The sequence below is a fragment of the Epinephelus fuscoguttatus genome, linkage group LG17 (assembly GCF_011397635.1).
Source record: "Epinephelus fuscoguttatus linkage group LG17, E.fuscoguttatus.final_Chr_v1".
Taxonomy (NCBI): domain Eukaryota; kingdom Metazoa; phylum Chordata; class Actinopteri; order Perciformes; family Serranidae; genus Epinephelus; species Epinephelus fuscoguttatus.
The window spans coordinates 24,024,764-24,052,323 of NC_064768.1; the positions used below are offsets into that span (position 1 = coordinate 24,024,764).

The window sequence follows — 27,560 nt, forward strand, 5'->3', positions numbered from 1 at the left end:
GAATTAGATGTGAAAACATGCTGTTCCTCCCTGCTGTCTCTCTCTGCCATTGCTGGCCGCTGTTCATAGTCCTCTAATGTTATCCCATCCCCACCACTTGCACTGGGCATTTCTAATTACCCTGGTATACCATTAATACCATGATACCTCCCAAGACTAATAGAATATGCTTGTGTAGCTTGTAAGAAAGACAAAGTTAGCAGCAGCCTTCAGAAGGTTACATACCTGAATATACCTTCTAATGTTTTTAATAAATAGCATTTTAACCCCAGTGATTTGGTAACAAGTGTCTGAGTGTTTGCCTAAAATCAGACAAAATTGTCCCCTCGTTAAACTTTGTTTCCATCTCCAGTCTGACATTGTGTCCACTCGATTTCTGTGGAGGAGGATTTGATTTTCCCCTAACCAGTCACTACTAACCAACAGATTCACCTGAATCTAATAGCATTTTAAATGCACACTGACACTTAGCCATGCTGACATTTTGGTTCTTGCCTGGGTTTTAAGAGTGGAGCAAAGTGAAACAAACTATGATGTCGGGCTATATTGTGAAGACTCTATCTATGTAAAATACATCACAATAGCTTGGCGACACTGTTAGGGCTCATTTATACAGGAAAACAGATTTGTGCATTTCAAAGGTTGTAGAAGTCACTGCCCTCATAACTCCATGTGTCCTTTATGATTGCAAAGATACAGCCTATAGATGGCACTAGAGAGCAGAGTTAAAAGTTTTCCCACTAGAACAAACAGGGCGATGGTGGAGGAGGTAGTAATACTAGGCCCGTTTCCACCGCAAGAACTTCGGGGTAATTTTACGGGGCCAGGGTCGTTGGTGCATGTCTCCACCGCAGGAACCACCCCGGAAGGACATAGTTCCGTAACTTTTACAGGGGCTATACAAGTCCCTGCCTCGGAGTAGGTACTCAGAATGGCCCCAAAAAACTCCTGAGTGGGGCTTGGGGTTTACTTGGTGCTGATTGGATATACTCAAGGTGGGATGTGACGACAACAGAAAGCGATAAAATAGCCGGCAATTTTAAAACTCAGCAGACGAGGAGTCACTTCTGCTTCGTACTTCTGCTTCTTCGTCTTTGTTGTTGTTCTGCTTTGTTTGTTTCTTTGCCGCGTCACCCTGGTCAAAATGGTCGCGCAGCGATTACGCCACAATCTCCAGTGGCACTGCTGTGTTTCATCCATATCTGTAAGCTTTCCAAAAACATGCGCAAATACAGACAAAATGAACACGGAGTATGGACAGACAGCTCACTCCGTGTCCATATACATATCTAACATGATATCTCACAAGTGAGACACAATCGTTGGTCCCCCTGTGATGCTCATTTGATCAATAAACTGTCAACCAAGAAACTGCTGTTTCATGTCCCAATGCAAGACAAATCAGTCAACTCGGCGAAGAGGGCGGATTTAAAGGTCAGGACACAGACAATGTGAGAGATTCTGTGCAGTTCAAAGACGGTCCAGATGGTCATATAAACATTACATTTTAAGCTGTCAAAACTGGGGAAAAAATAGCCGACAGGCTTTTTGAACCACATTTATCTGCACATTTGTTTAGCCAACTGTTACCTCTAATTGGATGTATTTGTTTCTCCCTCGTGCATGTGTCTCTGTTTACATATATGAGCTAATTTCCAATTTTGTGTGTGCAGTTTTTTCCTAGTTTGTGTGTGTATGAGTGTGCATGCTCTCAGTCCCCTGGCGGCATGGAGTGTAGATGGATAACTAGGCTAAAGAGCAACACAGAGGAGGGAGGCTGATACTGAAGATCTACTCAAAGATAGAGACTGAAGTTCACACATTGAATACCTGTAATGAATTGTACATTGCACAAATTACATGTGAGAGAGAGGCTATGTGTGTCAGCAGGTCAGCATCGACTTATTTATCCATTTGCAGCGTGAAATGTATCAACTACTCTTCATGCATCACAGGCAGAAAAGGACAAAGGCCAAGAAAAACATGGATATATATGTGCAGATGAAGCTGCGCTCTGTTGATCTGCAAATAATTTGGCGTAGCTACTGTACAGCTGTAACTGTCTGTCTGCAGATACATGAAGAAGTAACACACATTACACACACAGAGGGACTTTGGCTCCATGCCCAGCTAATGTACGCCACACCCTGTTTTTCTCTCACCAGAGGGGCTTCACTAAGAAGTGTGTGTCTGTCTGTCTGTGTTTGTCGTTTTAAAAAAAAGGGAAGTACTCTGGGAAGGACACTGTATGTCTGTTTCCATCTGCACGTAGTGTTGTTTACTCATGTGTAAAAATGTTTCCGTATATAACTCTGTGTCCTTTTCCCAAGTGTGTGTTGATGTGTATTTGGAGGACAGCTAGAGAGAGAGAGAGAGAGAGAGAGAAAGAGAGGCAGACAGCTAAAACATGCTAATGCGTAATCAGCTAATTAGCTTCTCGCAAATGCTGATATTAGACACAGTGTAGCTCTCAGCAATAATATTGTTGAGTGTTAATGACTTCATCATCTGCTCTATTCTATACATGACTTACCTTATACATTCAATAAACCATTCTCTGCACTGTTCATTATAGTCGATTGTGCGCCGGATTGTCTTGGCTTTTAAAAAATGGGGGTGCACAGGTGGGTCGTTGAGAAAACATGACAATTTGAACTTTAGAAGAACAATAAAAAGACGGGAAAAGACCCTTAACCTGTTAGATATTTTACATTCTCTTCAAGGAAAGACAAAAAGACTTTGCTCTTCCTCTTGATAGTTCATTAAGGAAAATCTACCAAGGTCTTGTTTTTCATAATGTCTGCAGAACAGTCTGTGCTCTTTGGGTTTGATTGATATTAATTGTACAAAGCAATTTCTTGAACACAGTCCTGTTTCCGCCTTTGATCTCTGAAGCTTTGAAAGTCAGCAACCACTCATAATGATGTCTTCATCGCCCTCACTTCGCTAAGGAAAGTGAATTCTAGCAAAAAATCTTCTGAGGCTCTGCTGCATGTTTTGTAATTTTTAAAGCAGAGACGACACAGAGAAGACAGCTTATTTCATCCAGCTCTTGTAGTTAATATCGTGTGAAGCTCCAAAGGTAACATAAAGGTGAAACACTGTTAGACCTTTGTATTTGCCACAATGTTGGGAGGGGTGCATAAGTCATGCAAACATCTTCAATGCAAATCAGTAGAAAACAAAATCTTTCATGTTGCGAGTGGCTGTTTTATTTGCATAATCGTGTTTAAATCAGTCTAAAATAAAAACCATAATAGTAGTAGATTATTCTTTTTGCAGCAGAAAGCTAAGGTTTGCAAATGTGGTGACAACGAGCAGTGCCACCGTTATTTCCCTGTTGTGGCCCGGGAGATTGTCGTTGCATAATCCTGTATGTATTGATCGAAAGTAATAACTAATAGCTAAAACATTCATTGTTTTTGCAGGAAAAAGCTACGGCTGTTGTCCTTGATGCCATTACTTTGTAAGCTCGTAATGATGTCATTATGTCAACTGTGGTGCAAAAGGGTGCAAAAATGTGGTGCCATTGGAGGAATGATTGATGAAATCTCAAAAACAAAATAATGTACATAGTTCAAATAACCTATGGAGTGTTTAGAAATTCTGTGTTCATGTTTCTACATTTAGAAATCTTTTGGATCAATATGTTTTTTGTGTTTATTTTGTAAAAAAAAAAAAAAAAAATGAAAAAAAAGTCCTTTTTAAAAAAATCTATGACACAGTTTCAATACATTTATTAATCATTATGGTTTATTGAGTTACATGTTCTTTTGGCTTAGCTTTTTAGCATTTAGCAAGATACTCTAAAAAAAAGACATTTCATTATTTCATCATTTCCACTGCAGAGTTCCAAGGGTTAATATTTGGAAGGAAATCAAATGTAAGATAACTTTATTCATTAATGAATTGCTCTGTCATGTCCATAGCAATGTCAGCCAAACAGCCATGACCATCTGTATAAATGTGTCCAAGCGCATCCATGACTAAATATAACAAATAAGAAATAAAACTTAATTCAAGTCATGGTGTTTTGTAACTGAGGCAATCAGTTTGAGTGTGGCTTTGCTTTAGGGACTTAAAATCCCAGTGTGCTCATGTGTGGTCTTTATTATAATGTTAAAGGTAGGTTTCATCCCAAAAACTTACTCATCCTCCTCCAGTTACGTCCGACAATTCAGGCCAGGCTTTTCATTACGATCATGTTTCTCCAAATCCAGAAACAAGAAAGTTATTAAGTTATTGCCAAATCGATTCTCCATGCAAGGGATAACTTTGTTTTCTGGTTAGATTACGTGTCGGAATATAAAGCCATCAAGAAAAGGAGGTGCTTTTTTAGCCATGATCTGAGCTACAGTTCATTGTAAAGCTCGAGTTACAGTGAATGAGATGGAGGTTTGGCACTTCTTACTCTGAGAGCTGAAGTAGAGTCTGTGTGAAGGGAAAGATGCCCGTGGCTCCTATTTCAAGGAGCTGGCTGCCAGGCCAGTGCATATGTTGTTATGGCTAGGAAGATGACTCGGTCCTTTGATTGTATGGCTGCATGTGTGTGTGGCTTCCAGAGCAGATGTGCAGTTCAGAAACAGAAACACTGAGATTTTGATTTCCAGCGCTATCGTAACTTGTAAATTGTATTGTATTGAGTACGGCGAGCTGCAGCCACTTGATTCTGCGGTGAAGCACAGCTAAACTAAAAGTTGGGGGTAGTTTAACTTTTGGTGGCGAATGGCTGCCAGAGAATACTTGCAGCCAATCAGTAAACAAAGTCCTATGATTCCTGTTACATGTTGAGCTATGTATCAAAGAGTTTCTTCCCACTAGAAACACATGAACACACTTCACGCCCACAGAATGTAATACTTTGGCACACTGAGCATCACCACTGCTTGGTGTGTTTTCTGTGTCAGTGTATAAATAAGGATTTGGCTGTTAAAACCAACAGACGACACCAAAGCAAGATTATTTATTTTGGAAGTCCGTGTGCAGTAAAAATCATATTGCATCCAAAAAAAATTGATCCTTTTCATAACTCGTGCTCATCCTTACAATAAGGCAAACACCAGGCGGCAGCAGCTGTCGGCAACACCTGTGCAAACCTTACATACACCCTCGTGTGTCATCGGTGTCATCCTAGAATTCACCCATACCCACCTCGCAGGAAATTAAACAGGCAACACAATGTTATAATATGCCCCTTTGTAAATTTCTCAGGTTTTGTACAGCGCTGTTCTGGGGATGTGTGTTTTCCAACAAAGGACTGTTATCTGTGACATCTCAAGAACCTGAATGATGCATACAAGCATGTCAAAGAAAATTCTTGTGTGTCCCTTCATACACATCTGCCAATCAAAAGCTGTGCCCTTCATGCATGTTAGCCCTGTGTCATATGCAGATTCCTTTTGTGGGTTTGATGTTGAGTGTGTGTGTGTGTGTGTGTGTGTGTGTGTGAGGGAGAAGAGATCAGATAAGCACATGGTATAGGATGAGCTCTCTGATTTATAGGAGCTTATTGGGGAGGAAATAGGCGTCATAGTCCAGTGGCTGTAATAAACGAGTAGACCTCCCTGCACTGTTCAGCATCAAAGAGACAGGCCAACCCACACACAAAAACACACACACACACGCCCCTTGTTGCTGTCTTTCTCACTCACTTTCTTTGCTCACAGTGTGATTCGGCAGCAACAAAATTCAAGAAACTCAAAGTGTGGGAGGAAAAGTGAGCGAGGGTGCGAAAGTCAGAGGATGTTTAAAGTCAGTCCAGCAGGGGTGAAGGGAGGAAGAGGAGCAAGAGTACAGACAGAAAAGTGTGGGAGTGAGGGATGTGCTGGGCAGCACTGGCCTCTGTTTCAGGGGAATTCCTGTAAAGCGCCACACCTTTCAGCTGCCTTCATTAGAACAGATTGATAGTTTTTGGGTGACATAGAAACTAAAGCTACAAGGAGTTTCTGCATGTTTGTGTGTGTGTGTGCATGAAGATCGGCCTTGGCCCATTTAGTCTGATTAGTTTGGAGATTGAGTTTGTTATAAAAGACTGCAAACTTTAAACTGTGTGTTGCACTGGCTACACACACAACATAAACTGTGTTGTATCTGAGCTTGTCAAGAATGTGACCTGCGATTATGTTGTTTGCTCTGGGTAGAAGTTTTCCCTCATTAGCTTTAAGTGGAGGGGTGTTGAGTTTTGTGTCTGCAGCCAAATGTTACTCCAGGACACGGTGTGAAAAATGATTTGTTTCAAAGGCAAGATTTGTACTGTGGTTTCACTTAAAGATTCCCTTGGGTTCATTCTAGGGAATCTTTAAATTCTTTTTATGCGTTTAAGTTTTAAATAGTGAACATGGGACTTGAAGCTGCAGTAGGCAGCTTCGTGTTTTTTGTCACTGGGCAAAAAAAAAATCCCATAATAAAGTTTATAGACTTCTGTGCCTCCTCTTGGCTCTGTTTTCAGGCTTTAGAAGACCCAGCCTGTGACTGGAGACTTTGGCCATTCACAGGTCATTTCAGAGAGCGTGCATTGCTATTGGCTGTTCCACAAATGCAGATATGCGTAAATGTCCCCTCTGTCTAAGCCTGATTCAATGGCAGAGAATCCTGCAGAGTAAGTTGCTATTCCAGCATGTGTTGATATTTGCAAAGCGTTTCAGAGATGGACAGAAAATGACACTAATAGTTTAGCCTTCTGCTAACCGGAGCTAAAGGCTCACTTCTGTGGCTTCACCTTCACATTTTTGTGGCTAACGTTAGCGTGGGCTTCAAATCACAGTGTGTCCTCCGCCTTGCTCCCCACCACGGGAGGAGGGCAGGCAGCAGCTCCAGATACTGACCCCCAGTCAGTGGTCTCAGCAACCCGCATCGAGCAAGCGAATCCCTGGCGCCAGGGGGACCGAATCTGTGCTGAATTTGAGCCGCTACAGCCACTGGCGTATGGTCTGTCTCTTGAAGCTGCTGCCCACTCTCCTCTTGGGGAAGCAGTCCACAGCAGTGGGGAGTGAGGCGGAGAGGCTGTGGGGTGGCTAGCTACAGTAGCTAATTCTTGTCTTGCAGGACGAGGTTGTATTTTTAAATTCTGACAGGCTATTGCATTTTTAAGATTCCTACCTAACTCAGCTTTAAAACATTTAATTTCTGGGTATGTCAAGGGTATGAATTACTCCTTTTCATGTCTTAACCACTGTTGCCATATCCTTTAGCCACGCACTTGACTCACAACTGCTCCACAGGCTGCTCTGGCAGTTTTGGTTGCACTGGGTTGCTTTGAATTGTGAGTGAGCATAATTATGATAAATGTTTAGCAGGGTGGTGCCGGGCCTAATAATGTGGCACGCAAGGAAACAGAGACAGAAGTGAGGGTTTCATTGTTTTGTAGCAAAGTTGCAGGGCTGCATTTACCATCTAGGTAAATAGCAATTCCTTGCTCTGAAAAGAAAGAGGTTTGCATTTTCTTCTCTTGAAAAATAATTGCACTCTCCTGCACTTTGTTCAGCCTGAACATCAAACAAAACTTGAAGGGGACCTACAGTATTATGCTCATTTTCAGGTTCATACTTGTATTTTAGAACATCTTAATGTGCTTTAATGGTCAAAAAACACTTAATATTCCTCTTCCTGTCTGTGCTGGCACACCTATATTAACCCTCAGTCTGAGTCTCTTTAAACCATCTCTGGTTGGTCACCATTTCCAGGTCTTTCGCATCTCTGCAAGCCTGCACTGTCGATGCAGCCAAGGAAATGACTGTGACAAAGTATAGTAGCACGGTCTCCTGCTAAAAATCAAGTCAAGTCAAGTCAAGTCAAAATTTATTTATATAGCACATTTAAAAACAACCTCGGTTGACCAAAGTGCTGTACAGTTCATCCAAAGAGTGAGTGAATAGCAAAAACCACAAAAATTATCAATAAGATCAATAATAGGCTTAGACAATAAAACATCAACACTAGAGTACAGGTTAAATACAAATAAAAGCTGTAAAAGACATATCTGTCTCAACTAGAGGTGAAAGCAAGCGAAAAGAGGTAGGTTTTTAAAAGAGATTTAAAGTGTTCCAAAGTTCGGGCTGCCCTTATATGGAATGGTAAAGTATTCCATAAATTTGGCGCCACAACGGAAAAGGCTCTGTCACCCTTGTTTTTAAGTTTAGTTCTGGGACAGGCCAGCAGCAGCTGGTTGCTTGATCTCAGTGCTCTGGCTGTCGTGTGAAGCTGAACAAGCTCAGATAGATAGGATGGAGCTAAGCCATTTAGGCTTTTAAAAACAAATAATAAAATTTTAAATTGAACTCTAAACTGGACAGGGAGCCAGTGCAAGGAGGCCAGTATTGGGGTGATATGATCACGTCTTTTCTTTCCTGTCAGCAGTCTGGCTGCTGCATTCTGGACAGCCTGCAGGCGTTTCAGTGACTGCTGGTCCAATCCAGCATAAAGAGAATTACAATAGTCCAGACGACAGGTAATGAAAGCGTGAACTGCCCTCTCAAAATCAAGTGGGGGGAGGTAGGGCTTTGCCTTACTAAGTAGCCTTAATTGAAAGAAGCTTGATTTGACTACTGAACTAATCTGTTTTTTAAATTTAAAGGCACAGTCAAAAATTACTCCTAGGTTCCTTGCAGCAGAGAGACAGTAGGAAGCCAATGGACCAATGCCACTGTCATAGCCATCTAAAAGGTCAGAAGGCCAAATAAAATAATTTCAGTTTTGGATTTGTTTAGGTTCAAGAAATTTGAAGCCATCCATGTGTGAACATCATTGAGACAGTTCCGCAGAGCTTGAATGGAGGCAGAGCTGTTTGTTTGAAGAGGAAGGTAGATCTGTAAGTCATCTGCAAAGCAATGAAATGTTATATTGTACTTTCTAAATATAGCACCCAGGGGAAGCATATAAATGGAGAAGAGAATGGGGCCCAAGATGGAACCTTGAGGCACCCCACAATTGAGTGAGGATGCAGCAGATCTATACTGGCCCATGTGAACAGAGAAACTCCTTTCTGATAAATAGGATTCAAACCATTTGAGCGCTGTACCTTTAATACCTACACACAGGTCAAGACGTGATAAAAGAATCTTATGATCTACTGTGTCGAAAGCTGCAGTCAAGTCTAAGAGCACCAGAACAGCAGTGTTACCAGAATCAACAATTAAAAGCAGATCATTAAAAACTCTTAAAAGCGCTGTTTCTGTGCTATGGCGTGCTTTAAAGCCCGACTGGAACTTTTCAGAAATGCCATTTAAGTCCAGATACGACTGTAAATCACCAGTAAAAGCTTCCAAACCCAGTCAGACGTGTTCCAGTGGAAATTTGATCTGAGATTGGAGAGAAATAAACAATATTGAAGACCAAGATTTTATGTTTTCGTGATGTTAGCATATAGCTTCATGTAGCAGCGTAGGCTAGCAGATGACCATATAAAAAAATCAGTCACGATCTGATGGCAATGTGTAACTAAAGTAGAAAAAAAACTATGTAAACATAGTATTCAGAACGGTCTGAAGCCGGAGGTTTGTGCTCACAGGGATTACTTTTATATATGTTAACCTCATTATTTGAAACTTTTGCCACTTTTTATACAAACATCACAGCTGACCTCACCTGGGCTCTGAACACCACGCACTTAGTAAAGAAGGCTCAGCAAAGACTCTTCTTTCTGAGGAAGCTCAGGAAGGCCGGACTCCCCTCCGGGCTAATGACAAACTTTTACAGAAGCACGATCGAGAGCATCCTCTGTCTTGGCATGACAGTTTGGTACAGCAGCTGCACGGCACGAGACAGAAAGGACTTGGCCCGGGTGGTAAGAACAGCCCAGAGGATTGTGGGAAGTCCTCTCCCAGACCTGGACTCGGTGTACGCTGGCCGCCTCCAGAGGAAGGCCAGCAGCATCGCCACAGATCCCACCCACCCGGGTCACAGACTGTTCTCTCCCCTGCCCTCAGGACGGAGGTACAGGGCCCTCAAAGCAAGGACAAATAGACTGAGGAACAGCTTTTTCCCCAGGGCTGTGGCCTCCATCAACCCCCCTGCACTCACATACACACCAGCCCCAAACTGAGGAACTGACCTTTGCACTTTGAACTGCACCGTTGCACTTTACCTCACCTTGCTGCTGTTTTTACACTGCCTGCTGCCTCTTTTATCGAAGTTTTTATACTGCTGCTATATCTCTCATGCACTTTATTGTCTTTATACCTTACTGATGTCTTTTTATATTTATATTTATATACTGTCTGTCCTTTTTATTGTGCTGTTATCTTGCCGAGGGTACTCCACGTAATTTCGTTGTGCAATGCACAATGACAATAAAGTCTTCTTCTTCTTCTTCTTCTAAGATTATAGTATATGAAAAAGAAAATAAGGAAAAGCATGGAAGGCTCCCTTTTAAAATGTGATGAAAAGCAATAACCAGGCCCACAATTCATTTCATTGGATTGTATCTACCTGTCAAACTAACATGGCCACAGCAACTTGAACCCCTGTTATTGTCTCACTCCCTGCCCAATGTTTAGTTTGAAACTGGACACTACCCATCCCCCACAGTGGCCTCACACACACACACACACACACACACACACACTCACCCTGCCATCCTTTGAGCTTTCTTGTTGCAATGCAGGCCCTTTGTTTTGTTGAATTCACTTGTGGTACCTAAAAAAGGACTTGGCACATCTGTCCAGGGAAGTACAAGTTTCCACACACACACGCACGCACACGCACACACACACAGCCCATTGGCAGATTGGCAAACAGCCATATCTCCCACTAAACTCATCAGAACCCCTGAAGAGGGAGCTGTTGTTTTATTTGTATCTCCATACCCTCACAGGGATGATTCCCAGCTCATCTAAAAATCTAATTTTAACTCCTGTAGTTTCTGTTTAACACATGCTCATGATATTTTCAATAAGGGATCTTTGTAGTAGCTCTTTAATAGTTCAGTAATAAATAGCCAGAATCTTATTTTCCGCTCAGTACCTCCTCTGCCTGCACTGAGATTTAGTTTCAAATGTTAGTCCAAGTCAAACTTGTTCAAGGCTACCAGGTAAAAAGACATAGTCAATATTTTAATGCAGACGTCTTCTTCAGCCCTGTTTACAGCTGCCATTAACAATTTAAGACCCAAACTAAAGAGAATGGTATTCCATTCATCCACGCCCTGTTCAGACAACACATATTGAGGTGTATTGGTTGACTAGATCGTTTGTAGAGCTGACAAGGTCAGTTAATAAATCAGTTATGCAACTGACAGAAAACCAAAAATGAGACAAAAATGCCAACAATTCTCTGACTCTAGCTTTCCAAATGTGAATAACTGCTAGTGTTGTGTGAGAGTAAACACAGTCTCTTTGAATTTTGGACTATTTGTACAACAAAACATATCATTTGAAGATGTCACCTTGGGTTTCAGAGAGTTGTATTGGACATTTTCACTTTTTTCTGAGGGTTTACAGACCAAAACAATGAACAGTTAATTGAGAAGATAATAGGTAGGCTAAACAACAGTGGAAGTAATCATTAGTTGCAGCTGTTAACGCCTTGCCTTTTGTATTTGTCTTAGCATTTGTCAATAAAACCCTTTTCTCATAATTGCCAACAAGAGCTTTTAAAAATGGAGTGCATGTTTTAAAGAGGTTTATAAAGATGGGCGATGCGCCATTGATCGTGAGCACAGTGATTGGCACAAAGATGTCAATCATGATGTCACAGCCCTTTTTTGTAGCATGAAATAACTAATCAAACCAGATCTTGCCAGAAGAATGAACACTTAAACGCAGGTCAGCATGATAAGAACTACTTCAAATGACTGAAATCATCTTTAGGAAACATTTGTTTGATGTCTACTTTGAGTTTTTAGTTTGGCGAGTCACCATGGGGGCTATTGAGAGGTTTTGGCTTCACTTTCGGGGAGCTTTCATGTCGTTATGTCTGGTACCTTTTAAAATAAATGGTGGCACTTCATGTACTTCTACCATGAGATCATTGTCCAGTAGACAGTATTACATACAAGTGTAGGTAGTTGAAACACATACTGTATGGTGATGCTACCTGAACACAATAGACATCAATTAAAGAGTCATTGGCCTTTTTTCATGTCATTTAAAAATCCTCGGTATTCTTTCAAGGTATTAACAACATCTACGATAATATGTTTGTTTGGCCAGTGAAGAGAAACTCATTTACAAATAGCCAGCGGCAGGATAAAATGACATGGATCCACTTGATGTAATGTGCTTTAGTAAACAAGCTCTTTACTTTCTCTGTATTTTTCTGTTGATGAAGCTATATGAACATGATAATGTTCCATTTAGGAAGCCCCAGGGGTCAGAGACTGGAGGATGTTTTATTGCAACTTAGTGAAGTAAGAATATTAAAACACAAACACTCTTTGGCACATACAGCAACACACAAACACGCTAACATATGAAACTCATTTATCAGAATTCACTTACCCATCCATTAACCATCCCACTACGCCTCCTGTGTCACATGTATCATGCGTTTTACCATGTCTCTTTCTAACACACATGCATACACACATTCTCTGTGTGTGTTTGTTAATTATAGTCATAATAAGCACTTGGAACAAACTAAGTTTGATAAGACCACTAATGGCAAATGTGATTTGGGGAAATTCCCCGTCCCACTCTCTGTTTTTCTCCCCCTCATGCATCACATCTTAATTATTAGTTCTCCTAATGTGTTTTTCTGAGATTTAGTCTTTAATATTTCAAGATAGACAAAGCCCAGTAATTACTGTCTCTTACTGTTACCATGGAGATGGTATCTACAGTCACATGACGGCCTCCCAAGGTGACCAGGAAGTGGTTTTACGGCAACGTAGAGTGGGGGGTTATGGGTGAAAGTGGCAGTTGTGTACGCAGCTTCTTCTCTTGATTTATGTGGAGGTTGTAATGACATCATATTCAACAGTGGAAAGGGTCATAAATTAGACATTAGCTAATGGAGGCCGAGGCTCTTTCTTTGTTAGCTAACACTCTCTCGTCTTCTTACTTACCGGGAGAAACAATGTCTACATTTTCCCTGTAGAATTAATATACTTTTAAAAGCTCTCACAATAATGTTAAAACTGTAATTTATTCACAGAAATTATTCATAACAAGGTTCTAACTCTAATAACTTTAACAATAGCGCAAAGTCACAGTGCTCTCGTGCACAAACAAAACTGATAGCACCACAGCTCTAAAGTATGAATGTTTCACTATTTAATATCTGTTGTTGAGGGATATTTCTAGTTCATATTATCTACCCTGTATTAGATCTCTGCTCTGTTACAAATTAATCAAAATTATAAAAATAGTTATGTTAATTGTCTTTATCTGTCACCTATTGCCACATTGTTTTTATAGATATGGGACCTATTGATTTTACACTCATTTTCAGAACACAACACAAGTAAAATATATTAATTACAGCACCTTAGCCTCCTTAGTGTTTTGTCAGTTTAACTGATGCATTGGGTGTATTTGGCACAGGTGTGAACTCGAGACACATGACTTGGACTTGAGCCAGATTTGAGTCACGGATTAGATGAATTTAGACTCACTTGGATAAAATCAAAAAAGACTTTTAACATCAATGAGTCTTGACTTACACTTAATACCTTCTGTCAAGTTCAAACACCACAAAGTTTATTTAAAAAGGGCGCCACGAATTATTCATATTAACGCTAACGTTGAAACAATCCAACAACATCCAGTTAAGTTGCAGGAGAGAACCATGAAAAAGTAATAATACGTTACTGAGTGCTGCTTGGAAAAAGTGATACTGAAGATAATTTTGTTCATGTGCAAAAACTATGCCGAAATGGGGTGGTCAACAAAAAATGAACTGCAGTATGCAAAACATGCAGGTCGAAGTTACGGAGATGCAAAAACTTCCAAAAAAGTAATAAATACAATTTTTTAATGAAAAAATAGAAATTTGAAAGCATTCATGACTTGAAAATTTGGTATGTTATTACTCTGCTGTTAAAATGGTTTCCATCATTTCCTTTGGTGAAGAGCACATAAGAACTTATTTAGCACTCAAATTCTCTTTTTTGTAGTTTTTTTTTTTTCATGCAGCTTTTAGAAATTCACACAAACCTCTCTTTAAATAAGCATAAATTAGATCCACTTCACAGCACTTATTTAAAAAGAAAACATCTATAGCTGGTTCGCTTGTTATTCCCATTATTTTCTTTTTTTCAAAACAGCGATGAAGATTACAAGGAACAAATGCCTGGAGTTGAGATTTCATTAAAATATAATTATGACTGGTATGTTAGCTGCATGACGTATTAATCAGAGCACACAAGGCCACATTGCCTTCTAAGTTACCAAATAACTGGTTGCTAACAAACAATGTTGCATTTAAAAGGCTGTGTTAAACAGACTCTAGCGCGCAGAGCTCATTCCACACGAAACTCACCGGTGGCTACATTACATCACTTCCAGCAGACTTCACGGGGAACAATAAGGGCTGTTGGTGATCTGTTTTAACCAATTATTCTCTGGCCTGTCCCTGCTGGAACCACAAATCCACCAAATATGTTAGTGTGACGTTCACAACCAAGCATAATTTAGCACTTCAGATAACTGACACTTGACTGTCCTGTTCCTATAACAGATAAGTGAACTAACCACAGACATTTACCTCATTCGTGACTCACAGTAGTGTGCTGCTGCAGTTAATGGTGCTGTACCTCTGCAGAATGAATATAGGGAAAACACTTGAATGGATATTTGCTGTCATTTTTTGCATTTAAAAAATAAAATTTCTTTGGCCTAACGGGGTTTCCCATCTCCCTAGCGGCCTGCCCAGTCTGTATAAGCGAAACACTTGTCAACTACAAATTTCTATCAACATTGTGCACAACTGCTCCACTTCACTTTCATGAAACTTATACATCATCCAAAAATCTGTTGTCGTTTAGAACAGAACTCTGGAAATCCCCTCTCGCTCAGCTGCAGTTGCTAACACAGGCCCTCAGCACTCACGAGGCACCAGCAGCCAAAAATAAAGCCTCAGTGAGTGAATCTGGAGAAACACCCACAGCCCACTACGATCAACAACACCATCTCAAGTTTGTGAGGAGCTGCACAGACACATAAGGACACCTATGTAATGGACATCAGACATATGCAATGTTCTGGGAAGCAAAAACACTGTTTATTGACTTGAACTTTGTTGCTTCACCCGTCAATACCACAGATAAACAGAACACACAGTCTCCTCATTTTCTGAGAGATAACTGGAAGTTTCTTTGAGCATATCGGCTGTTGGATGGGCATGCAGCTCTGTCATCTACTCTATTACAGTGCAAACAAGTAATAGTTGCACTGAAAAAACGGTGGGAGGAAAACTTGTGCCGCTTGTTCTTAATACAACTGCCAAAACAGAAAGAGCTGCTCTGCCCCTTGTGCTTTATTCTACTATACAGCCTTTGATATCTATTATGAAAAAAGTTTACTCTTGAGATCGACACATAGACATGGCTAGATTCAGGGAGGGATAGATAAAACGTGATCCACAATGAATATGCTCTTGATGAGTCCTTGTAGATTGAGACTGAGCTTTGAGTCATCAAAGTCATCTTAAACACATCTGTGTTACTTTGTCACATGTGGATTTTCAGGACTTTATTTTTCTCTAGATTTGCCCAAGCTCGGTCAACTTGGACAGGAAGCATCTGTGCCTTAAAGCCATTCTAAAAATAAACACGAGGAGTCACGTTTGGGTTTACACTGGGCCAGTCAACAAGTTTAATGCTGTTGTTCTTAAGCCTCTCCGCTGATGCTTTGAGCTGTACGCTGTGCTTTGGGCTGTTTGGGTGTGAATTGTGAAAGAGGCAGTGAGAGTCAATAGCAGCTCCCTGAGTCTTTTACACGTGTTGTCGTATGTTGGTTTTTTCCCTCCTTATAACACATATTCGGTGAGTGTAGTGATTACAGTCACAGACCTCTTGTGACAGAGCATTTGGTTACTTTCTTGGCCATGTTCCCGTTTTTTTTTTTCTTTATTTCATAATGTTAAAGATAAAATGTAATTAAGTTGGGAAGACACAGCTGGGGAGTTTCAAGATATATTCAGCCCTGCATCTTTAATCTTAGTGGCCGCTCAGAGCTTCTTCTTCTTTTTTTTTTTTTTTTTTTTTGTGCACATTTATGAGAAACAACCACCCACTGGGCAGTACAGATGTTTATTCAGTCCAATACCAGGAAATCCTAATTCTCTTATATTTCTTGGGTCTGTGTTCATGAGGTGGAGTCACACAGATCAGGATAAATTTAAAACATTTTTATAACCAGCAAATGAGTCTTCGCCTCACTTTGAACCAAGCAGAGCAAATCCATCTCGATGCTTCTTCTCAAGTACTTTTTTTGCGACTTGTTTTACACCACATTTTAAGAGGTGGGAGTCTTGACTACCACACTGTCTCTGTGTGTATGTTCTCGATTTTAAGGATCTAATTGACTTTTGGGCAGGATTTGTTTTTACAGCCATTATTAGATAAAAGAGAAAAGTATTAACATGACCAGTGTAATCAGTCCTGTAGATGATTGTTGCCGCATCGTGGTTATTTGAGCTGACCGCAGTCACTTTGCATAATAGCTGGATTCCAAAATCAAATTATTTAAAGCCAAATGTGGCAACAAACAGAAAGTGAATTAGGTAAATTATCTAGTAGATAAAGTGTCTACCTGAGCACAAGGTTCTATTGTCAGGGAAAAATCCTGGAAAAGTGAGCTTGGCTGTCGAGATCTTACTGCTGTATGACAGGTTTTTCTGTTTCAGCTTCTATGTGATCATTTTCCTTGCTTCCAGAACAAGATAATGACAGAAGGTGCCAATAAGGCGGGTGTCTTAATTTATGGTGGAGAGCCTCCCCTACAGGTGCAGCCGTGGGTTTGACAGCTCTGGGGAAAGTTATACAGGAGCTGTCGCTTCCATCCAGCATCTCTAATTAGATTAGCGAAAGAGACTGGTTTTGGATTCGCTCAGACTAGACAGTTGTCAACGAAGAAATTAGCAGTAGAGTTGTCTAGAAGTAGTGGGCAAACAGTGTGTTACCCTGCAGTGAGACAAAACAAAGTCTCCCGTGTGCTTTCCAACCACAGAGCAGAAATGGTTAACAAAAGCAACATGTTTCCTCGTCCGATATGTTGGCCTGTTCAATAGTTTTGGAGCAAGTGTGCAGCATTGTGAGAGTTGAAACAGTGTTGCAAACTATTTGAAGATTAGTTGACACCCCTTTGCCAATGATCACACAATTTAAATGAGCAGCCATTAAGATTAACAGCATAGAGTTAGAGGTCTTGTTGTAAAGCCAAACACAACAGCATTGCTTTGTGGTCAGCTGTTAATAGCAGTTATTTCTATGACAATTAATCATCAACTTAAATTCATGATTGTAACAGCCCTGGTGTTACGTACAGACATAAGTGTTGATGGGGGAGAATAACTGTGGTGTGCAGAACTTGTACAGTCCTCTCACTTCTAAAAGGGCATTTATTTGTTGTGTGACAGGCAGGTATTACCAAAGTAAAAGATGGGTTGTTTAGTTGACAATGTTTGTTGCCCGTACTGGATTTATACCAATTAAGATGGATAAAGCCTGTCATTTGATCTGAACGGCTGTGAGAACTTGGTAATGGCTGATGTCATGTTATTTTCTGAGGCGGCAGGAGATTTCATCATTGTAATAGAATGGACTTTGATCATTTAGCTCCCACACACCATCAAAGTCTCACTTGCTCTGAAACAAAAAAGACACACACACACACACACACACACACACACATATACACACATACACTCCCCTACACACTGCTTGTTATGTTAATGGTGAGCATGTACCTTAGTATTTTGTTGGTAATAAAGCTATTGACATCTCTTTGATCACAGGGATTGCGTCTCTCTGAGGAATACATGCGAGAGGATAAAGACACCTGTCTCCTGTCACGAACCAATTAGGGGAGACAAATAAGTGTGTTGCGTGTGGTTATATGGATTGGCTAGTGTGTGCAGTGTACAGCGATGAGCTTGTGTTGATAATACAGACTTTAGGGATTGAACACAAGACCCACATCAGTCTAGTTTAGTTTTACTTCTATTTTTTTATTTTGCACGCAGCTGTTGGCTGTTGATTTTTCCGATGGTGTCTGGGCGATTGCATCAGTCGCCCACAAAGGACATAAAAAAAATAAATGAAACTTGAATGTAATTAGGGGCTTATGTTGTAGCCATTGTAGCAGAATGCAACGCTGAGTAAGTCTGTCAAAACACTTAAGTCCTGTTGCTAGGCCCCCCACAAGTTCCCATATACTGGCCTGCATTGCTCTGCATTTGTACTGGTACATTAACCGTTGTGTTTTTTGCCTGTCTGGCTGCTTGATATGCTGGAGAACTGAACTGTACATATTTTCACATTCATGTGGTTCCTTTTTGTGTGCATTATTGTCAAGTTTATGGTGTCTAATGTTACTTTTTTCTTCTACTTCTCTTTTTGCGCTGGAACAGTAATGATAAAGTATCACGTATGATAATGTGTTGGGAGTAGACGATGCTCAGTAAGATCCTCTTTTTCTGTTGTGTTTTGGCAGACGGTCAGAAGAGGAAGTTGACATGGACAAGGTGACGGCTGCCATGGTGCTGACGAGTCTCTCCACCAGTCCTCTGGTCAGGAGTCCACCCGTCAAAGTCAACGGTGGGTATCCCAGCTATTAAACATCTGATCAGGTTGAGGACAGAGTGGGTTCTGACAAATTCAATATGCTTTAAACCACACAGCTTTAAATTAATCTTTGGCTTTGATGTATCATTTCCGCCCTCGCAGAATCTTTGTGAAAAATGAACCTGTGAAAAGAGTAGCGCAGCCCAAGCCCGTAATTTGTATGTTCCGCTATACGCTGACTTTTCATTCCCTCACAGCTGTTATCTTGTGAATGCATGTGGAAGCTTAGGTTGATAAATTACTGCCACCTGCTGTGCCTGAGGATGCTCTCATCAATGAGTTCTGCAAATCCTCAGAAAAGCACAATGAGTCTGGATCTCTGCCACCCTGCACAGTGGCGGAAATCCGAGGAGTCACATGCAACCACTTAGATAGTCTGTGCAACACAACAACCGTCCATTCAACCGAGCGGACATGCAGCCAACCCTCCAGCCACCATGCACGTGTTATCGCAGTCACACACACACATGCGGTCAGATGTAAAATGTACATCACATACATCATGCACACATGCACAAAGTGGGTTCTAAATACCAACTGCACATCTCTATCTTAATGTAGTCATACACATGTCACATCCATGTACACAAGTTGGAGATCATACAATGTGCATTTACATCAGTACACACAGTGAGTTCTCATGCATCGTGCACCATGGCTCACATTTTATCCTTATAATTGGAATTGTGATTTTTCTATTGCATTAGCTCCAAGTCTCATTGAAAGGTGCATACCGTACTTTAAAAATTCTTATCTTGATATTATTTAATCAAATGGTTAAGAAAGACTGAGAAGCAGCAAGAAGCAGCTTTACTAAACCAAACAAACAGCTCTTAACTTTCACCCTCTCTGAATCATTCACACACACACCTCAAAAACACACACAGGCTTTCTCATCCACACTTATTTACACACTCAAAAGTTTCCCCCAGCCTCAACCTTCACAAAGTAAAATGTCTTTTGTAGCAGATATTCAAAAGAAACGTTTCTTTGATCTAAAAAAACAGACCTTGGAAGTGTCTCAGCGGATCCACGCAACAAGAAAGTAACCTTTTTGTTTTTGTGTCACAGACAACAGTAGTGCTGGGAGGCTCTTTGTGTGAAGTGCAAATAAAGCCGTCTGAACTTAATTGAATGTCTTGATCTTCCACCACTGACAGAGGAACACCCACACATTTGCTGTGGTTGTATCATCTACAAATATGACTAAAGGAGTTGGATTTATTTTTAGAATTGCTCTCATGATCCCAACGTCCCTTTTCTTTAACCTATGTTCTCTATTCTTCTGTCCTCCCTCTGCTCCATCCCTCCTCTTCTCACCTCCATCTTCTCAGAAGGTCTGAGTGGTTCATGGAAGGACAACGGCTCAGCTGGCCCCTTCACCCCATCTAGCAACAGCTCCTCAGGGGGCTACTGGAGCTGGTCTGCCCCCAGTGACCAGTCCAACCCATCTACACCTTCTCCACCGCTCTCAGCCGACAGCTTCAAGCCCTTCCGTGTGCCCAGTCTGGGCGGTGTGGGACCAGGCCCTGCAGGACCTGAGGACCCCAGCCTGGATGAGCAGGACGGCAGCAGCCTGCTCTTTGATGAGCCCATCCCTCGCAAGCGCAAGGTGAATACTGTAAAGCATGTCTGAGTTGAAAGCTTGATCAATCTCTCCATTATTTTCTAGATTAATCAGTTAGTTGTTCGGTCTGTTAAATATCTTAAAATGAAAAATGTTGATCAGTGTTTCCAAAACATGACATCCTCAAATTGTCCAAATAAAGATATTTCGTTAACTGTCACATAATGGTGAAGAACCAGAGAATATTCACCTTTAAGATGCTGGAATCTGTTCTTATGAAAATACTCTAACTGTGTAATCCATAACCAAGAGTTGATGATTAATATGATAGTTGACAACTAATTAATTATTGGTTGCAGCTCTTGTTCAATGGCTGAAAGAAAAGTCCTCAAAAACTTGGTGAAGTAATAAGTAAAGGCATTTTTACAACTGAATAGGCGCACACAGGGAGAAATCATTTATTACTACAATTATAACTGTTTGGAAAACGACACTAGACAGTAAGAAAACAGCTACATCTCCTCTGCATCCTCTCTTTGTTGGCAAAAATAGCACATCACAGCCACCATCTGATACAACGTGGAACAGACACAGCCCACTTCAGTGTTTCCCACAGAATAAGAATCTGTGTTTGTCACAGTTTGCAGAGTTTGAGTCGCTTTGTGGACTTAACAGTTGATCTGATCAGATTAATGGATGAGAGGAGCGGCTGCTGCAGAGCAAAACAGAGCACAGTAAAGCTTTGAGTGTGTTGCAGTGAATAACCAAATGGTACATACAGTATATATTCCAACAGCACTTATCATAAACAGTCCAGCTCCAAAAAAAAACTAAATCAATACGTGGTGGCAGTTGTTGTTATGGCGGGCTGCCACAAATATATGAATGTGTGGGAAACCCTACCGCTTACCTTGGTTCAACCTCTAGTTAGTCTCCTCCTGCTCTTCCTGATCACTTGTAATGTCTTAAAGCTCCAGTTGGTAACTTTCATGAAAATAACCTTGTGTCATATGTGCTGAACCTGTCACTGCATCCTCACAGAATTACATGAGTCAGAAAGTCTGTGAGAAAAATTGTCCTCCTCCCCCTGGTAGTGCTTCTAATGGCATTTGCTAGAATCTACCAAAGTGCACCAGAAACAACCAATCAGAGCCTAGCTGTCAGTCATATTGATCACAGCTCGTGAACTGCAGTCACACTGTCAAACTAGGCAGTGGCTAGTGCAGTGCAGCAACAGAATCTTGATTCATATTTGATCAGAGCTGCCTAGTTTGACAGCAGTTCATGAGAGAGTGATTGACGAGAGACTCCTCGTCTGAGATTGGTTGTTGTTGCTCAGGCGCAGTGGATTCTTGCAAATACTATTGGAAGCACTAAGAGAAGGACAGACGTGATTTTTTTTGTCAGATAATCTATCTCATGTTCTACTGTTTGGACAGGGTGAGTTATTTCTCATAAGTTACCAACTACAGCTTTGATGTAGCAGAACTCAGTATATATCTACATTTACTTTTTCTGTTTCTGTTGTCAGACAAAATAGTGATTTGGGTGCCACCCATTAATCAGCTCATCAGTATTTCCTGGGCCGCAGCACTGAGACGTCAATCAAGTCACTATTTTACTATTGTTTTTATTTTGCCATAAAAGAACAACCTACACGTAACAGGCTTGTCCAGATATTTACCAAAGAAACAGAAAGACAGATTAAATTTAAAAGCTGGTCACTAAGATGTCTGATTAGGTAAACATGTAGTATATACAGGAAAAACACACCTGCATTGTGTGACCAGCTATACTGATATATAGTTGTCTTCATGCACACCTCCAAAAGCTCTGTTTTTCTGTACACAATTTAAAAAGCAGCATTATTGAAAGGATTTGTTCCAGGCTGAAAACGCAGTGCGAGTCATGTTTTATTTTGGATAGAGGGCCAAAGTGGGGAAAAAAAAAAAATTCAGATAAAGGTATCTTGGTATGGACAAGACGTAAGTCACTTTTAAAATAATAAACCTTCAAAACTGTATTTTTAAAAGCTGAAGTCTCTCATCCTGTGACTTAAATTAGCCACTAGTTACTTCCTCAATCCTCGCAGTTTCTTGGAAATAAAAAATGTTTAACGATCACAACCTAATGTGCCCTGGAAGGTTTAGCGTTTTTCTTTTATTTCAGTGTGGGGCTGTCACAGTGTTATATATTACAGGGGTTTAAAAGAGAATGGCAGCAGCTCTACTGATAATAACAGGCAGATCTCTCAATGAGAAGCTGTCAGATGTAGCCCAGCAGCTTGATTCCCTCCTTCAACACACTCTGATATTAACCCCTGAGGTTACGGATGTAGTTTGGGCTGATTGGCGAGATGAATATGTGGCAGGAAGGAGCACACAACCTTTTTGCTTCACTGGTAGTTTTGTCATTGCTACCCAGATTTTATGAGCACAACACACACACACACGCACACACACACACACACACACACACACACACTCATCATTTCAACTCGTCTCATTTCTACACACCACTGACAGCTCATCACATCCACAGCTCAGTGTCACTCATTATTTTCTCAGATGTATATTGCTTTGCTCTCCCTGTTTATCTCTCCCTCTCTCCTTATCAGCACTCCTACTCGCCGGTTTGTCGTCTTCTGTCAGTATCATCCATCTATCCTTCCTTTCGCCCTCTCTTCGCCGCTTCCTCTCCTGCTCTCGCCCTTGTTTTCACCCCGTCTTCCCTTGCTTTGTTCATATATATGTGTGTGTGTGTCCTCTCCAGACATTTGCCCTTCATAATTACTTCTCAGCCTTCACATGCAGCCACTCTGCAACAGCGGTAATGATTTTAATACCCACTACGGCAAACATAAAGATCCTGTTGGCTTCATGCTTCCTCTAAAAATCGATAGACTCTTGGGTGAGCTCCACATTGTACTGTATTAACTGGGGACTTATCACAAAGAAGGACACTGAGTGGGAGAGAGAGAGACGTAGTAGTGGAAAGGAGGAAAGCATGGAAGGTTGTGGATGAGAGGGAAGAGAGACTGGAGCGTGGATGAACAGATTTTTTAAGATTGGATAACAATGTAGTTGACCAGTATGAACACACACATGCTTGCTACATGTGCGACGCGGAGGTTACACATGAAATTATCTACGCTCTTCTCTTGTGCTCTCGATTCTCTCTTGGCAAGACAATACCATCTGGACCTCACCATTTAATTAACTGTGAAATGCGTCTTTAAAAGGGAATAACACACACTTACACACACAAACACACACACACACACACACACACACACACACACAACAGGCCTTTGTTACCCAAAGACAAAACAATGCACAGAGGGGAGGCAGATGATTGTTGTGTGTGCACGCGTTTCTGAAAAGAGGAGGAAAATTAAAGAAAAAAAACCATCTTGTCAAAATTAAATCAGCCTCCTCAACAATAGTTTGACAGACAGGCCTATAAGAGCGTTTATAATGGCTCAGAGCGGGGAGGCAGGAGGGCAGGGAGAAAGCACACAGGGTTTTTCACTCCACGAAAAACAATGTACAGTCTCTCTGGGAAGCCAGTGGTGTAATTACAGTAGACGGATAAGAGATACAGGATCCTCGCCAGCTCACGACCAGAGGAGAATTTACAGTTATTTGGCCTCCCTCAGCTCCCAGATAAATGTGTGTAGAGAATAGCGCCACAGGAAGATGTTACAGTAAAGCTGTACGTTCACACCATGACAATGATGAAGGAGCATCTGGTGTTAAGTTGTTTGATTCCTTTGTTGTTGACATACAGTGAATATTCACAGTTTTTCTTTACTGAAGTTAAGTTTGACAGCACTGGCAATATGAGATGAGAATGCCAAAGAAAATCAAATAAATGTTTCTTCATTTCATTTATTTCTGTGAAGATAACTTAAAAAGAAAGAATGTTATTACAATGTGTTGAATATCATATGAAATATCCACAAAATATGTCACTGAGTCAGAGGTTGTCCATTTACTCAATGATAGAAAAGGGGTCCCTCAGGGAATAAGGTTGGGAACCATAGATCTTGTCTAATCATGTGGCTTAATCCGTGTGTTTATTTAGGCCAACTTTACATGTATACAGATATTTTGAAAAGGGATATAAGTCTGTCCACATATGATCTTTGTTTTACAAAATATCTTTGTCCACACTAAGTAGTTAAGTGCACAGGCTGACGTTACCTTTTTCAAAACACCTACTAGAAATCTCCTCACGGTTGATTTAAACATAAGGATGGCGGAGCTCACTCAGAGATATTAGTGCTGCTCTGGACATCTTAAGTTTTCTTTCCATTCCTCATTGACAACAATCCCACTCTGGATTTTGTCCCACCATCTGCTGGTTTGACCGGACCCGATCCAAAACTGCTGTTTCTGGTGGACTTTAAACTGTGCATGCTGTGGTTGAGCAAAATCATTGGGAGCAGCAGACGCCTTTGTTCGTCCTTACAGAGTTGCAGCAATATTAAGTTTAAGGGTATAGTAGTCATTAGACCAAGCAGTACTACCAAAATGTCCATTTTCATAAATCTTCATATACGTGTAGACAGGGCCTAAATAAAGTCTTTGGGATGAAAACAGCATGACACGCTGACATCACACACAGCAAACCCTCAGGATACATCACTTTCCAGTCTCTCAGTGATACTGCACGTCAGCTGTCTAAAAAACATCACTTTTATCACATTCACTCCCCAGATTGGGACATCCAAGCTACTGTACCTCACCAACATCTTCTGTCTGTATGACACATTCTGTTGTGTGCTGTGGGTGTTGGTACACATCTAGTGAATGCAGCTGATGTGTGTTGCACTGAGGGTTTTTGAGAGAGCTCTTGGAGTTCCCAGCATAGTGAGAAATACTTAAATCTACAGTAGTTTTTATTAAGTATTCATAGTTTTTATTGCATTGACATCATCTCATATCATCTCCGTCCAGTCTTTCAGCGACTTCAGTGATTGCTGCCAATCCCAAATAATAATTAACAGTTAAAAATAAATCAACAAGTCCTAAAATGACCCCTCAAAAGCTTCCTGTAGGTGAAAAACAGAGCCTCTGTTACACTGAACAATCAATATGTTTGTATGTTATGCAGTCACTTGAGAGGCCTGAAGCGTTTACCTCCTCCCTGATAATGAGGGGGAAATCGAAATGAAATGATGTACTTTAAGACAGCTGACCAACCCTGGAGGAAAAAATACCAGATGTATTTCACCCTCTGTAATTTAGAGATGGATAAATGAGTGAGTTGTATGAATATATCATGAGAAAAATGCTCAGGGAGTTCATGTGCACACATCTGATTGCTTGTCATTTACTCTGTGGTTATAGAGGAATGCTGTTGTAAAGTTAATATGAAAGTGTCAAACAAACAGGGATGTTATACTGTGTAAGAAACCATGAATTGACAGTGATTGTTGCTCTTTTTGCTAACAAACAAAACATATTTCTGTCAGCACGAAGCCTTTGTTTTCTGACTGTAGCTGCTGTACTTTGTGTTTCTTGCAGAACTCCATGAAGGTGATGTTCAAGTGCCTGTGGAAGAACTGTGGCAAGGTGCTGAGTACCGCTGCTGGCATTCAGAGACACATCCGCACCATCCACCTGGGGTAAGACACCAACACACACACATCAGTCGGGTACTTATGTTTGCTATTTTGAGTCCTTAAGTGCGTCCACACTAAGAAGCATGGCAAAATGCAGTGCACGATGAGTACCCAGATGGTGCACTCATATGAGTCAAACAGTTGAGTGTGGAACGTTGGATGCTTCTCACCCTCAGTCGTTGTCATGTTGCCTGTGTGGCGGAAGGGGCGGGTCCAAAAACTCATTCATATTTGTGAAATGTTGGCCGACTAATGCGGTAAACACCAAAGCATGGTACAAATTTACATGTGTGTTTTTCTCTACCACTGTACTGTTGTCAGAGGCCATCAGTTTGTTTATTGGGTTAACTCTGTACTAATTTGGTACCACATTGATAACCCTAATGCTGATGTCTCAAATTGTCGTCCTCACTGTAGAAGATTTTAGTGTTAGATCTGTGTTCAGATGCTTGACAAGCTGTAAATATCCACAAAATGCAGCAGCTATAATTAACTCTGTAGAACAGCTGGTGATAGAGCCAGCCACGAACATTCGGAGATATAGAAACGTGTCGTGAAAGCATGCTCATTTTTAATACAAAAACACAGACATACAGCTTGTATATATAAGCATGTATCTTGGCAAGTGACAATTGTTCATTAATATTGGTCAAAGTGTTCTTCACGGTTGTGATTCACCAAGCACGGGAAGAAAAGCTGCCAGATCTGTTAAGTGCACAACAGCCTGGTTTGATAAGAGACAACACTACCCTGTCACATTCCCGCACAAGACAAGCACATAGTGAACAGAGTGTACTGCATGTAAGTGTACTAACTGAAGAATCTGATTTAAGACACAGCAAAAGCCTCCAAAACAGTTCTTTCACTTCCTCTCAGCCCTCCAACCAGCTGCATTGTCATAACAACAGATTAATGGCTGATGGATTATCGCCACAGTAACACTTCCTGCTCTGGGAGTGAGGGTGGAGGTGGAGAACAATGATATCAGATGAATCACACATTCATACTGACATTCAATTAAACTGAGGTCCTCCACTGATTAACTGCAAATGACAGTGTTTTGCTGGTTGGAGGAATGACATTAACGTTGAGGGGGGGGTTGTCTCTGATTGCACGGATGCATTTTGTTGTACGTGTGCAGTAATCAGCATTCATAGGGACATTTTATATTTCTCTCTGTTCGTCCTCTCTCTGTATCTGTTGTTAGGCGTAACTGCGACTCAGATTGCAGTGACGGCGAGGAGGACTTCTACTACACGGAGATCAAGCTCAACACGGATTCCGTGGCCGACGGGTTGAGCAGCCTGTCCCCTGTGTCCCCGTCCGTCCTCTCTCCGCCTCCTCCTCCCCCCTCTCCTCTCCCGTCTCTCAGCCAGCTGGCGGACTCCCACAGACCTCCGCAGTCCTCTGACACCAAGGAGCCTCACGCTGGCGGCACCACCCCGCTCAGCCGCTCTGCGCCCAGCGCACTCTACCTCATCCACACGGACCACGCCTACCAGGTGAGAGGGTGCAGGGAGCAGATGAAGCATACACGTAAACACACACTCACACAGGCGTGAGTAAGATCACTATACACCACACACACTCGATCGATGCACTCCCTGGATCAATACACACACCACAACACACTTGTCAGGTCA

General features: G+C 41.3%; 1 protein-coding gene across 3 annotated transcripts in view; it reads left to right on the top strand.

Moving 5' to 3' along the window:
• znf704 (zinc finger protein 704) overlaps positions 1-27,560 on the top strand; it is a 78,386-nt gene that overhangs the window by 33,049 nt on the left and 17,777 nt on the right. For 2 of the 3 annotated variants that reach the window (XM_049603331.1, XM_049603330.1), the window contains exons 3-6: positions 18,591-18,694; positions 20,056-20,333; positions 25,820-25,920; positions 27,125-27,419. In XM_049603331.1, the coding sequence (XP_049459288.1) occupies positions 18,591-18,694; positions 20,056-20,333; positions 25,820-25,920; positions 27,125-27,419 (778 nt within the window). The remainder of the gene's footprint in view (positions 1-18,590; positions 18,695-20,055; positions 20,334-25,819; positions 25,921-27,124; positions 27,420-27,560) is intronic. The other variant, XM_049603332.1, reaches the window with a different exon arrangement.